Raw genomic sequence first — 14250 nt, forward strand, 5'->3', positions numbered from 1 at the left:
GACAGGGTTTTCTGTCACAGTATGAATGCGCACACCTACTGGTAAAGCACTCATTTAATGTGAAAGGTGAGTCTCCGTTGGCTGGTTCATTTCCGTGTTCACGTTTCTGAACATTTCCAAACAAAATAACGAAAGCATTCCACCCACATAGGTCCTTGGCTATAGAACTAAGACATTCGCTGGAAAAACTTGAAAATGATTCAGATTCCTAATTAATTTTAGCAAGGGGAGGGAGAAGAGGAGATACCATTCTGAATTCCCATTGCAGTAAAGAGGCCACAATACTGCATATGGTGCCTTTACATTAATTATACATATATAGCTATTGGTTCTGGAAGAATTTAAGTTATAAATGCCTCATGGGCATAGCTCAACTGTCTTGTAAACACTGTAGCATCGATACATGGTTAAAATGACCATTTTGATAATCCACAGCTGCCCAAATATGAGTGTTTACATTCTCCATCCCTTTCCCTAGTTGTTAACCAAAAAGTATTGCTTTGTCTGAATCCTAGATTGCCTCTTAAATTATATTAAAAGAAGAAAATAATGATGTGTGGGATAAGAGGTGTGTATGCAGTGAATAATGGTAACATGTTTCTCCAAGACTCAATATGAACCTTTATTAATACTGATGACACAACGTTTTTATAAAATTCAAGTTCACAGACAAATTGAGAAAAACCAGTACATCTTAAACTGAGTAAAGTATGAAATGCACCGATTTAAAATTCCTATGCTGATACTGAGTTAATAACAGGAATGCTATAGTGGCTTGCTTTGGCCCAGAATTTAAGAAGTAATCCTATGTCAAGTTGTCTTCTTTGGAATTCACTATAGCCAAGGAAGAACTGGAAGACTGTGAGAACATGGCAAAGTTGTAAAAAAAAAAAGAAAACACTTGAACACAGAGTAGAACACTTGGAAGTATGCAGGGTCTCAGTACTGCACCAGGGAGAAGACGGTACATGGCTTGACCTTCTCAACCCCATTAAGATCTTTGAGCTCAATGACCACCATGGAGCCCAGTAGATCTGCCTTCTGTTTCTTCATCAACTCACAGGCAGCATAGAGGGTTCCTGGCAAAACAACAAAAACAAAGTTAGCGTATTGCAGCCATTCTTATTGACTGTCTCCAATCATAGTTTTAGAGTTGATCAAAGGCAATTGACACTTTCTTCTAACCTAGAGCAACAGTTTGACTTACCACCAGTCGCTAGTAGATCATCAATCAGCAGCACCTTCTGTCCCGGAGCCACTGCATCCTCCTGGATCTCAGCCTCTGCCTGATAAATAACAATCCTACATGATCAGAATCGGAACTAAGATCTATATGCAGAGCAGTTTCACAAACATGACTTGTAATATTAATAATAATAAGGCTTGGATGATTGTTAATAATAATATCTTTATAGATTATATATAGAGCCTTTCAAGGAACCCAAAGACGCTTAACACATTTACAGAAAGACAGACAGACAGACAAAAACAGAAAACAGAGACAATGCCAAAAACTAGACTAGGGGCCAAAGGCCTTGGTTAACCGGTGGGTTTTGAGGGCTGATTTGAAGGTGTCCAGGGTAGGGGCGTTGCAGATCACTGTTAGGGCTTACACACCGGCAGTTCCGAACGCCGGTTCGCGTTCGCGTACCGAAACCTCCGAACGTTGGCGCTGTCTGGCGAACGAGCCCGCGTTCATACCAGTGTATCGTTCGCCAGACAGCGCCAACGTTCGGAGGTTTCGGTACGCGAACGCGAACCGGCGTTCGGAACTGCCGGTGTGTAAGCCCTATGTGGGGGGAGAGTTCCAAAGGGTGGGGGCTGCCACACTGAAGGCTCTATCCCCAAAGGTTTGTAGGTTGGTGCGGGAATGGCGTATGTTGGCAGGAAGGTCAGGAGGGATTTGTAGGTGAGGAGGATTTTGTACAGGATGCGGGACTTGACCGGAAGCCAGTGGAGGTGAATGAGGGTGGGGGTGATGTGCTGCCAGGGCTTGGTGTGGGTGAGAACCCTGGCAGCGGAGTTCTGCACATACAGGAGCCTGTCTAGGGCTTTGCTGGGTACCCCGAACAGGACTCCATTGCAATAGTCCAGGCGGGAGGTGACAAAGGCATGGACGAGGGTTTCGGCCACAGAGTCAGAGACTGACTGAGTCTGGCAATGTTTTTGAGGTGTAAGAGGTGTGTGACTGGAAGGAGAGGGTGGAGTCATGGGTGACACCCAGGTTGCGGACTTCAGGAGATGGTTGTTGTGACATTGATATAAAGCATGGATTGTTGTGATGTGGGAGTGAAGCATGGAAGTGCATCGGACATTCTGAATAGAGCTGTCACTTAGTCTTAGACCATGATGTTATGAAAGATCTCTGGCACACATGCACACAATCAATCAATGTAACTCATCACCAGACCAGACTATTTTACCTGTCCATACTCCAGTGTGTAGGCTACGGAGACTGTTGGTCCTGGAAGTTTTCCTTTCTTCCGAATCAGTATAAAGCCCACTCCTAGCCTCTGGGCCAGCAGGGGCCCAAAGAGAAACCCCCGGGCATCCAGACCTACACAACCACACAGATGACCTCTTTAGACCAGGGTCAACATCCATAGTATTGCTTAGAAGACATGTGATTAATTAACAGATGAGTTCAGAATTACTACATTTACATATAACAAGACTTGAGTGTGATAAGGATAGCTACAGTAACACACCACTGCCACAGGAAAAAAGAATCAAATATCACTTCTGGTGGGTCACTTATAAACGTTGCATAAGCAAAAAAAGAAGGCCTACTATATGTCGTATCAAAAAAATATATGTGGTATCAAACTATGTGCTAGAAAGCACGTGGAGAGTGGGCCTAATGTGGGCCTGTGTCTGCATCTAGAGAGGCACTGCTTCAGAGAGTTCCACAAAGGCCCCAAAACTCACGTAGGATTGGGGCCGAAACAATCTCAACCTATTCTCTTAAATGGGTAAGAAGCAAGCTCACTGGTTTGGAACCGGGCGTGGAATGCGAGCCGTCTGGTGATCCACATTTGGTAAGCAGAACTGGTGTTGCGGGATGAACCGAACACTGGGTTAAGGTGCCCGATGTTTAGTAAACAATAAAAACGTTGTAATGATGCAGTACTACGCACCCTAATTTGCCTGGCTGTTGTAAATGGGTAAATCACATTTATTGGGTGGGGGACAACTGGGAGTAGGCTACAAATGTACAGAGACCCTTAGCGGACATGGGTATGGGGAACAAATGAGGGGAGAAGATGTTTTCCCCTTCATAGTAACTCAGGATGTATTGTGTCATATCTAAAAACAAAACAAGTTGTTCATTTTGTTGGTGGTGAGAGTTTATTTTTCATTATTATCTTTTATTATTTGTATTATTATTATGATTATGATTTTTTATTATGTTGTACAAATGAATCTTCCACTGCTATTGCGCACATAACGTAATGATGGTCTAGCAGCACCTGCTGCTGGGATGACCGAATTGCAGCAATAAATGCATGGACAATTTTTTTGACCGAAATTGTATTACACAAAAAAAAAAAAAACGTTTTTAAAATGTTATTTTAAAGTCTTTTCAATGCCGGAAAAAGCCTGAGTATGATAAGTATAGTAGATAGTAGCTATATACAAGAGATGGCTAACATTATACAACAGTTAGTTCCGACCAAGTAATTTGATTGGATAAGAGGCATTCCATGAGTGCCAATATACAGTATAACAGCACTGGGACTTTTAACTATACGTATCACTCCGCCGCACAGATGTTCTACTAAATGACCGTTAATTAGACGACATGTTTGTGTTCAGGTTACTAGGCAACAGTCCATTTGAAGTTCAGTTGCAGAACTATTTTTATTGTATTTTTATGATTAAATAAACAAACAAATCATAATCTGTTGTCGCTTATTACCGTTAACTAATAAATCGCGCTGTAGAACTGTTGTATAAAAGCAATATCACACTCGAGCTCGTGCTGTTATACTGAATATCAGCACGGCTGTGATCGTATTCAGTATAACACACTCCCTCTCGTGTGATATTGCTTAAATAACATACATGCGAATGTAAACAGTATTAAGTCGAAATGAAGTATTACGTCCCCCGTCTCCCTCCTACCAATCTGTGACTAGACTTCAGACTACTGGCCATGCTGGATGGCTCTACTGTCAGACTCACCCACTATCAGCTCCACCTCCGGGTGTGTCTGCCTCACATGTTCCTCAAACAGGTCGATCACTGCTGTCAGAGCTGCGGGGCTTTTGAGAATCGGACACACGTCTCTGGGACACAAAAACACAATACAGCACGAAAACTAACATGAACCAACATATTTCGTTAGAATGTGAAGAATACGTTACAAAGCTGATCCAAGGCAGGCTAGTCACTTCGTTCGCTAGCAGCCATTCGTTATCAGAGAGGGACAGCCTCATGTATGACCATCCCCTCGTTATTAGCTACTTACCTGAAAAGTATTCCTTTACTTGGAAAGTCTGGATAAGCTGCTATAGTCTTGGTCACCAATTCTAGCTTTGATTCCCTATTCTCTGTCATGGTAAGAATGCGGCTAATCTGCTAGCTCCACATATGAATCTGAGCGTGAAGTGCTTCACTGTCTGGAGACCAAACGAGTCAACTGACATCTGCCAGGACAACCAATCAGGCGTAGAGTCATCGAACATCGCGCGCCCCACCCCCTGTAAATTCCAGTAATTTTCAAATTTGTATGTAATAAAATCTAAAATACTGTCAAATGTTTGATGTACTGTTATATTATTTGATAGACCTTTGGAGGAACCACATGCAAAAACGAAATTCCTTCCATTTAATTGTGTGGTCAGGGCAGGGTTGTATAGAATACTTTACATACACGTTCACAAACTTTTAACATAAATCATAAACATAAACATACATTTTAGCTACATTTAAATAAAAAATGGAAAAAAGTTGGTGTTCTAAAACTTTTGACCGGTAATGAGATATGTCAAAAGAAAACATTTTTTGCCCCACTTCAGTAGCACCTTGTGTTAGAAAGGTCATGTTATCAAAAGGTCATGTTATCAAAAGGACATGTTATCAAAAGGACATGTTACAACATCTAAATATATTGCAATAGCAAATGAGCTTGATTGTACCTTCCCCAGAGACTCTCTTCCTCAATATTATTCATAAAGCTTCAACAATTCAAATGTATAATCACAGAAAATGGCTTTTCATTATTGGCAAGGCACTGTCCATCCCAGCTGATATAGTTCCTCTTCCCACGGATGCTCAGAGAGCAACAGCTAGTGAGGCCAGTCACACTTCCAGGGCTGTGATTTTGGGGCTTTCAGGCATTTTCTTAACTTCTCACATCCTGGAGGTGCCCAGTTCTGAATGAGAAAGACACCACATCAGAGACCTGTGTTGTGTTCTCCAGATAAACCACATGGAGGCACTGCTGTTACATGAGTGATCCACACATCTCAGATTCATTGAGAGCGTTTCAGGATACAAAGCCATGTTTCTTTGAAGCTATTTTGTAAAACCAAAACCAAATCCATCTTTTTAATATATATATATACACACACAAAAAACGGTAAAAAAAATAAAAATAAAATAAAAAGTCCAGCAATCACTCTGCAGTGAGGAAAGTATTTCTGATTTCCACCAACATAATAATATATTATTTGGCAAACAAAGGGAAAGAAAATAACTCTGGTAAACAAATCTGAAATTGAAAGGCATAAATTGCCAGACTGGAACGACTCAGCAGCACTCTTCCTACTGAGTAGAGTGAAAAGCAGGAGCTCTGAATAGACAGAGGTAATGAGAAAGGCCCCGCTATGGGAAGCTTTTTATCCATTTATTTTTTATCCTTCTCTCACCTTCTCTCCATCCCCTAGTCAGCAATGTTAACACTGAAAACAAAAGCCTTAGATACAATATAATGATATGAAAAAGAAAAGAAAAGACCCCCCACAAAAAACAATCATATTGAATCAAGTAACGTTAAACCAGGACACTGTGTTGATCTTACCATGACAGCCATGTCACACATATTGAGCTGGGGCATCCCCGGCACCAGACTGTTCTTATGTTGCTCCACTACTGGTGTAATCTGCCTCAATACATCCTGGTACTCCTTAGTCACAACCCTGCAAACGCATGCACGCACACGCACACACACACACACACACACACACACACACACACACACACACACACACACAGATATATGATTGAAATATTATACAAAACCATACCTTTCATTCACACACCTTAATTTAATAGTGTATGTGAACCATAACCACTATGTCCAGTCAGACACCACCGCCCACGCACATACACTCAACTCAGAGGTTTAACAATTTCAAACAAATAACATGTCAGTCACAGCATATAGACAGAAGGTCAGTGAGCACACACACACACACACACACACACACACGCACACGTGCATCCTGTTAACATTACCCAGCTTAATAACAGGCTGATACAATCTTTCACAAACATTGTTAAAGAAAGTACACACTAATGACTACTGAACCCCCCCCCCCCCCCCCCCTCCACCCACACCCACACAGGACTGAACACACACACAGCCAGCAGAACTGGCCATGTACCCTGCCTCCCTTGTCTCTCAATTACTGTTGTTGGACACAGCGCCAGCACCTCTGTGCATTATTATATTCAGTGTGTAAAACACAGAGGCCCTGAAGTGTTTCAAAGGAACGCTGCTCTCAATAGGACCTGTAGGGTTAATAGGCTCTCTGTGTTTGGAAAGGGGGTGGGTGGTTGGTGGTGTGGCACACAGATAGACAAATATCACCAGTGCAATTAACCCCCCCCTAAAACAGCACCTGTGCCTGCTACATCCCCCTGCACCCCACCCCAAAAGCCAGCCCTCTGATTGGCCCCTGGGGAGTGTGTGCGTGTGTGTGAGGTGAAGTGTCAATTAGTGTAATAACCCCAGGCCCTGTCCGGCTCGCACCTCCACTCCCCTAATGCTCCCCCGTTTCTCCCAGAGGGCACTGGGGCTTCCACCACACACTAGCACCTGCTCCCCCCCCCCCCCCCCCCCCGCCTCCGCCTCCCCTTCCCATGAGCTGCTCCTCTAGTCACACCTTCTGCTATCCCATCAAAATCATTAGTCTACTGGCCAGTGGACTCCTTTGCATTTGGATTTTTTTCCTTTCCATTTTTCATGTAGGATTAAACAAAACAATGTCATGTGTACAGGACAGTAGGGTTGAGGAGATATTTACACATTAACCATAAGCATACAAAGAAAACAACAGAAACAAACCAAAAAAAAGGTCTGAAGTATCTACACTGTGGGTTGGTGGTTATTTGTTATGGTTGATTGATGCGATACCACACAATCATAACTTACCATAGCCTTGATCCTATCTCAAAAGAATAAAGGTCGCCACAAACGCGTGTGTTAAGATTCATACTAAATCGTAAAATGTATGTGTAATCATGAATTCTGCTTCATAGACAGAGACAATATCTTGATCAAAATGATGAAGATTTCATTACCATCCCATCCGAGCTAAGTATCGATTGTTGCGATTCATTTGAAGATAACTGCTGAAGCAGCTTTATCTCTGGAAATATTAGAAACATACATCAAAGAGCTGAAGGTGTTCCAACTCAACATTCAAGTAGAACAGAGGCCGAACACAACGTACAATATCCTACAAAAATCACATTTTTGTCCATGCATTGAGCCTCCTGAGATATAATTTAAAAAAAAGAAGAACAATAGAAAATGTATTTATCTCCCCATAAACAATGAAAAACCCACAGTCAGCGCGGCTCATTATCGTTATTATAACCCTTAGCTCACTGGTGCAAATGCTAAATCTGGAATAATAACACCACTGCATGCAAATTAAGTCTTTTGATTTATAATGCATGACACCCAGGGGGAAGGGGGCATTGCTCAGGTGTGTCACCACTCTGATTACTGATTCATAACCCCACTGGTAAAACACACACACACACACACACACACACACACACACACACACACACACACACACACACACACAGCCGCAGCAGGCGAGGGGGGGGGGGGGGGGGGGGGGGGGGGGATTGAAGAGACAATCAAATACCTCTGCCTTCTTTCTCCCCCTCCTGTGGAAATTGAGCAATTCAGTGAAGACTATTGATTGGGGACTGAAGTACTTGTCGGCAGCAGATGAGGCCAGAGTGTGCAGCAGGGCAGCCTGCTACATTAGCCAGAGGCAGGCTGGGACTTAAGTGCTCAGTGGCGCGGGGTGACGAGGACCCAGGGGAGGGGAGGGGAGGTAGAGGCAGAGAGGCTGGAGCAGGACTAAGGCCAGTCCCATGGGAGGGCGCAGGGAGACCTGAACCGTCTTATTTGGTGCCAGGCCCAGTCAACCAGACCAACAGAAGGAGCACAGGGGCCTTAATGAGGATAAAAAGTATATATATATATATACTGTATATATATATATATATATATATATATATATATATATACACTGTATATAATAATGTAAAATGTTGTTAATCGCATAAACACACCCTTTCTTAGTTATACAAAAGTATGTTCTTTATGGCTGTCCTCACTGTATGAGGAGGTGTCACAGATGCCTGAGGACTCAGCTTGCCAGAGAGAGGCCAGGCTAGGTAAAGCTATGCTAGTGGTGGACTGGGCAGCGTGTGCTCCTCGCTGTGCCTGCCTGCCACACTACTGAAGGTATGTCTGCAGACAGGCCCTACATCATCTTAAGTGGCTCTTTAGGTGCAGACAGAGATTAATGATGGCCAGCCGGTCCAGCTGGGTGCCCAAGGAGCACACGGCCAGCAGCATGACATACAGACAGGACAGAGAGAAGGAGGGAGGAGAGGAGAGAGAAAGGGAGCTGGAAAGATGGGTTGGAAGTATTGTGACCCCCCCCCCCACCCTAGACCCACCCTGATGACCCCCACACACTTGGAGAGGAGAGAAGGGGAGAGGGGGGGGATCTCCAGAGGTGCCATAGTAGCACCACTTCTCCTTCATCTGTCTGGTGCACGGCCAAATTTACTCCCCAGCATTCAACACAGCACACATATTGATTTTGTTTTTGTTTTTGTTTTTCCACTCTGTGGATTGAATATGAGAGAGGATGGGCAGATCAAAAACAACATTAATGTTTAATAATTCCATCTCCCTTCAAGGAAGAAAAAGGAGTAGGGGGAAATTAAGGGAGGGGGGAGAGAGAGAGAGAGAGAGAGCGGGGGGGGGTGAAGAAAGAAAGAATGTGAGAGACCGACAGAGGGTGAGATGCAGGGAGCCAGCCGGAGGGTGTGTAACAGCCTGGGGGAAAGGTGCTAATCCCACAGAAGAACACATTAAGGAGAATGAAGACGGATCAGAGAAAAAGACAGATAATAGGAAAATTGTATTCCCTCATCAAATCATTATGAAAATTATGAGAATGTATGTCAGCAGCCCTTTTGTTCCTCTGTGGGTGTGGGTGACAATTTGACTGAATCATATTTCTATTGTTACCTTAGAACATTGTATATCGTACACTCACGGCAGTGTTTTTGCGCGCATTTTTGACATGGTTACAATTTCACACTGTGTTGATGCACACCTTAGAATACAAATCAACAAAGCACTTTTTGTGCAGAACTCAACTGGCTTTTGGGTCATTACCCTTCCATCAGTGAGCCTTAGTGCTACTCAGGGTTCATGTTCACAGACAGGCACAACACAAAAGTCCATTAAACAGCACTACTACCCTCTGAATTTATACCAGAACAATTTGTCTCGCAATTTTAACTTCCAGCCGCGAGGGTCTGGGGAGTGAGATAGTGATCTTTAAAGAGCTGTTTGCAATCACAAAGAGGAGCGTTTAATCAAGCCGTCTCAGAGCTGCGTGGATCAATCTTCTGCCCTCACTGCGCCTCTTTCACAGAACTGGATCAGTATTGATCCCATAGACTGTCCTCAAACATCCCACAATGCCCCTCCCCCCTGCCCGTGTGCACGCACGCACGCACGCACGCACTCACACAACTCTCTTCATCTCATATTTAGCCTAACCAGAAGACTGCCGTTTCACTGTGGGGAGTTTGGACGTTAATCTTTCTTATTGGCTTTATTTAAAGACTTCATGTATATTGCATTATAACTAACAGGATGGTAGGAGTGTAATTTTTTACGAATTAATTAAAATCAGTCAAATGTCCTTCTTATGCGGCAATTTTTGATCAAACCAAAATGGCTGATAATAACTATCATTATCAGATCACACTGAGACATTGAAGGACACCATAATGCATTACAGTATGCTTGTAAAGAGTTACTTTCATTGCTTTTTCTTTATGTCTGGTACAATGGAACAGGACAAGAAAATTGTTGTTCTTTCGGGAGCCTGACCTGATTGGGTATTTCTCCCCAGGGTCCCGCCCCAGGTGGAAGATGATTGGCTGCATGGTGTGCTCCTTCTGGCTGTGGGTGGTCACACCTGACACCTCTTGGCCCGGACAGAAGTTAATGCCCTGGAAGAGTGGAGAGAGAGAACACACACACGCACACACACACACACACACACACACACACACACACACACACACACACACACACACAGATCTTTAGCTTCTAACAATCACTTCACAGAGGACACAGGAGACTCAGGTAACTCAGCTGACCCTGAGAATGTGCCCTTGAGAAGAACATTCAATTAAAAGACAAGATGGATGGCAATGTTCGGGCCTCCCAATGGTGTCCACCTACAACAGGCCAGAGTGAAATCCAAACACCCTGGCTTTTCACCTGTGTGTGTGATCTGGTATTAGGGGCAGCACACCCCCCCCACTAGTGCAGAATAAAGAGGGACAATGGCCCAAAAACCCCAGAATAGAGACGGAATAAAATAGACAGACATTGACAACCATAAATCAACATTGAAACATTGATATGTTAATCATCGATCGCTTGAAGTACCATTGATATCTATTTCATCTATTTGTACATCTCACAAACAACAACACCCTGGCCCATGGTGAAAAAATAAAACCACAGTGTCAACAAAGAAAAAAGTGCAATACACTTACAACTACGTCCTTAAACACATTTGTATCCTGTATTCATGAAAGTCATAGTTGAGGAGGGCCATTGCTGCTCGCTACATTTGATTAAATCCACAAAATCCCCTAGCCAAATGCCAATGCTAAAGCATGCAGGTTTTCGCACCTGGGGGGTACTCCATCAACGTTGTTAAAGGAAAATCCAGGCTTATTTCGATCAATTTTGCGAGATTTATAAAAAATTAGACAGAATTTTCCTTTAGCGACATGATGGAGTACCCCCGTTCTCTAATACAGGTGCGTCTAAAAAAAACAACGTAAAAAGTAAAAAAAGAAAAAAAAAGGGATTTATAATACAGAAATGTCGACCTTCTGAAAGGTATGTTCATTTATGCACTCAATACTTGGTTGGGGCTACTTTCACTTTATGTGTAATGAATCTAGAATATATGAAAGTTTCACTTTTTGAATAAAATTACAGAAAATATTGAACTTTTCCATAATATAATTTTTTTTAGATGCACCTGTACGCCATTTACTGTGCCTTTATCCAAAGTGACTTAAAAAGTGAGTGTGTACTCTTTCATATATATAGCCCCACCGGGAATCAAACCCAAATCTAAGCGTAACTAACACCATGCTCTAAAAACAGAGCCATACAGCCATCTCTGGTCCTGAGGCCGTGGTGTACGACCACTTATGTGACTGTTTGGACATGATAGGAGGATCCTGCAGAGCCCCACCCACCTGGTGTGAAGACTGACTCCCCTATGTCTTCCTCACACACCCTCCTCCCCTGTTTTGGGGTAGCGACCCCCCCCCCCCCCCCCTCCCCGTTCAGACCCCCCAGAGATGCCTCCTGGACACCCCCCTCCTTTCCTAGACCCCCTCCCAGGGCCCTTGCGAGGAGCACAACTAATATTGAGAGAGCACTCATCTGTAAGGCACTCTATCTACCCCCCTCTGGGACTACAAACAGCCACGCTCAAAGGAGCACAAGCACGCACAGTCTGAAACACACACACACACACACACACACACACACAGAGAGACAGACAGACAGACACACACACACACACACGTACACACACACACACACACACACACACACACAGACAGACATAGAGAGACACACACACAGACACACAGATACACTTCAGTACACCTCACAGTCCCCCTCATGATCCAATGATTCAGTGTAGCCTACACTGTCCTTTGAAGCTGTCTCAGTGCCATGGTCTTGGAAATGTAAAAGAGCCTAAACCCCAGTGGATTGCAAGAAAGGCCTGGTATCTGTATCTGAGAAGAAGGAGCAGAAGCAGCAGGACTCCATATCTCCATTAATAATGTAGCAGAGATACAGCAGCGCTCCCTTTCAACCCCAGTGAGAAAGTGAACAGTATAAGAGAAAGAAAAGGGAGCCTATAATGGAATGCAAAAGCCGGATTTATGGTGTATACTTTCCCTGAAGAAAGTAACTCTTAATTTGCATTGTTACTTAGCATTCTCTCATTACAGTTACAATTGCAAACATTTAATTTAGTGCAGATCTTGTTAAATGGCAAATAACTGAAAAAGACACAAGCCCGTGGCCAGCCTGAATGGGATAAAAGTAAATTCATAAATACATGTAATTAAAAGTAATGTACTAAATGACCATGCAAGCATGTATTATATGAATATATATATAATACAATGAGTAGTCATAAAACAATACATACTGACGTAGGTTTTGCCATAATTAATGTTTTCAGCAGGGTGAAAGCTGTGTGGAGGTAGGTTGGTGGTGGTGGTGGGAGCGCAGGAATGCTGAGAAACTGCATTCTGTATGCTTTCAACCCTGTTCCTGGGGAGTCAGTCCTTGCATCCATAGTTTCATTCATATATTTGAGAGAAGTTACATTTTCCAGTCCCATCTCTTAGCTGTTTACCAAAAATAACTTTGTTATTGTTACTTTCATACGGCTACTTTAACCAGTCTTTCCTAATGCATAACCCTAACATCTATACCTAACATACATACCTAATATATATCTAACATATATCTAAAATACATACTGTACATACACCTAACATAACCCTAACACCTATACCTAACATACATACTTAACTTATACCTAACATACACTATTTAGACAAAAGTATGTGGACACAATTATCGTCGGCTAGGCCCCTTAGTTCCAGTGAAGGGAAATCTTAATGCTCCAGCATACAATGCAATTCTAAAGAATTGTATGCTTACAACTTTGTGGCAACAGTTTGGGGAAGGCCCTTTCCAGTTTCAGAATGACAATGCCCATATAAACAAAAGTGAGGTCCATAATGACATGGTTTGCCGAGTTTGGTCTGGGAGAACTTGACTGGCCTGCACCCAGAGCTCTGACCTCAACCCCATCGAACACCTTTGGGATGAATTGGAACGCCGGCTGCGAGCCAGTCCTTCTCGCCCAACATCAGTGCCCGACCTCATTAATGCTCTTGTGGCTGAATGGGAGCAAATCCCCGCAACCATATTCTAAAAACTAGTAGAAAGTCTTCCCAGAAGAGTGGAAGCTGTTATGGCAGCAAAGGTGGGACCAACTCCATATTAATGCCCATGGTTTTGGAATGAGAAGTTCAACAAGCACATATGGGTGTGATGTTCGGGTGTCCCAATACTTTTGTCCATATAGTGTATATACCTAACATAACCCTAACATATACCTAACATACATACCTAACAATACCTAACATAACCCTAACCGCTAACCGCTAACCCCTATTCTACAGTATTCTACTGTATTCTAAGATGTGGCGGTCAAATGTCATTACAAGGCTATGAATGCACGTCCATCTCAACATGTTAACTTTAAGGGCAGGTTTTGGAGCACCAGAGCCTCTCCTTCAAACCATCCTTTGCGTGCACACACATATGCACACACACACAACAACACACACACCCACACACACACACACACACACACACCCACACACACACACACACACACACACACACACACCCACACACACACACACACACACCAATCGATAGGCAACTCACAGGCAATCAGACGCCATTATTTGTGAAGTTCCACTCCAGTTCACATGAGCTGATAAAGGAGGCGTGTATTGATTCAGCGGCCCTCTAGGAGAGAGCAATTTAAGCGACCGATGGGGCATAAAACAAACGGGCACGTTTGAAACAAAAAGCCATGGCCAAGGGGTTCT

The 14250-nt window shown here is 43.3% G+C and overlaps 2 protein-coding genes across 2 annotated transcripts in view; both read right to left on the bottom strand.

Annotated features, from left to right (window-relative positions):
* Window positions 1–623: 623 nt before the first annotated feature.
* On the bottom strand, window positions 624–4611 carry aprt (adenine phosphoribosyltransferase). Its single transcript, XM_080530293.1, has 5 exons — window positions 4472–4611; window positions 4186–4289; window positions 2424–2557; window positions 1208–1286; window positions 624–1079 (listed from the first exon to the last, which is right to left on the bottom strand). Exons 1-5 carry the CDS (start codon window positions 4558–4560, stop codon window positions 940–942), a joined length of 546 nt encoding a protein of 181 aa, XP_080386419.1. The 5' UTR covers window positions 4561–4611; the 3' UTR covers window positions 624–939.
* Window positions 4612–4930: 319 nt separating this feature from the next.
* galns (galactosamine (N-acetyl)-6-sulfatase) overlaps window positions 4931–14250 on the bottom strand; it is a 22785-nt gene continuing 13465 nt past the window's right edge. Inside the window, exons 12-14 of the mRNA XM_080529974.1 lie at window positions 10394–10515; window positions 6026–6143; window positions 4931–5378 (exon numbers count right to left, since the gene is read on the bottom strand). Of these exons, the coding sequence (XP_080386100.1) occupies window positions 5292–5378; window positions 6026–6143; window positions 10394–10515 (327 nt within the window). The 3' untranslated portion in view covers window positions 4931–5291. The remainder of the gene's footprint in view (window positions 5379–6025; window positions 6144–10393; window positions 10516–14250) is intronic.

The sequence above is a fragment of the Nansenia antarctica genome (genome assembly GCF_963989245.1).
Source record: "Nansenia antarctica genome assembly, chromosome: 4".
Classification (NCBI taxonomy): domain Eukaryota; kingdom Metazoa; phylum Chordata; class Actinopteri; order Argentiniformes; family Microstomatidae; genus Nansenia; species Nansenia antarctica.

Excerpts from the sequence above, each read along its gene's own strand:
- aprt (XM_080530293.1), bottom strand. The coding sequence starts at position 4,560 with ATGACAGAGAATAGGGAATCAAAGCTAGAATTGGTGACCAAGACTATA. Across the intron at positions 4,290-4,471 it reads AGTAAAGGAATACTTTTCAG|AGACGTGTGTCCGATTCTCA; the intron begins GTAAGTAGCTAA and ends TTTGTGTCCCAG. Across the intron at positions 2,558-4,185 it reads GGAGGTGGAGCTGATAGTGG|GTCTGGATGCCCGGGGGTTT; the intron begins GTGAGTCTGACA and ends GTGGTTGTGTAG.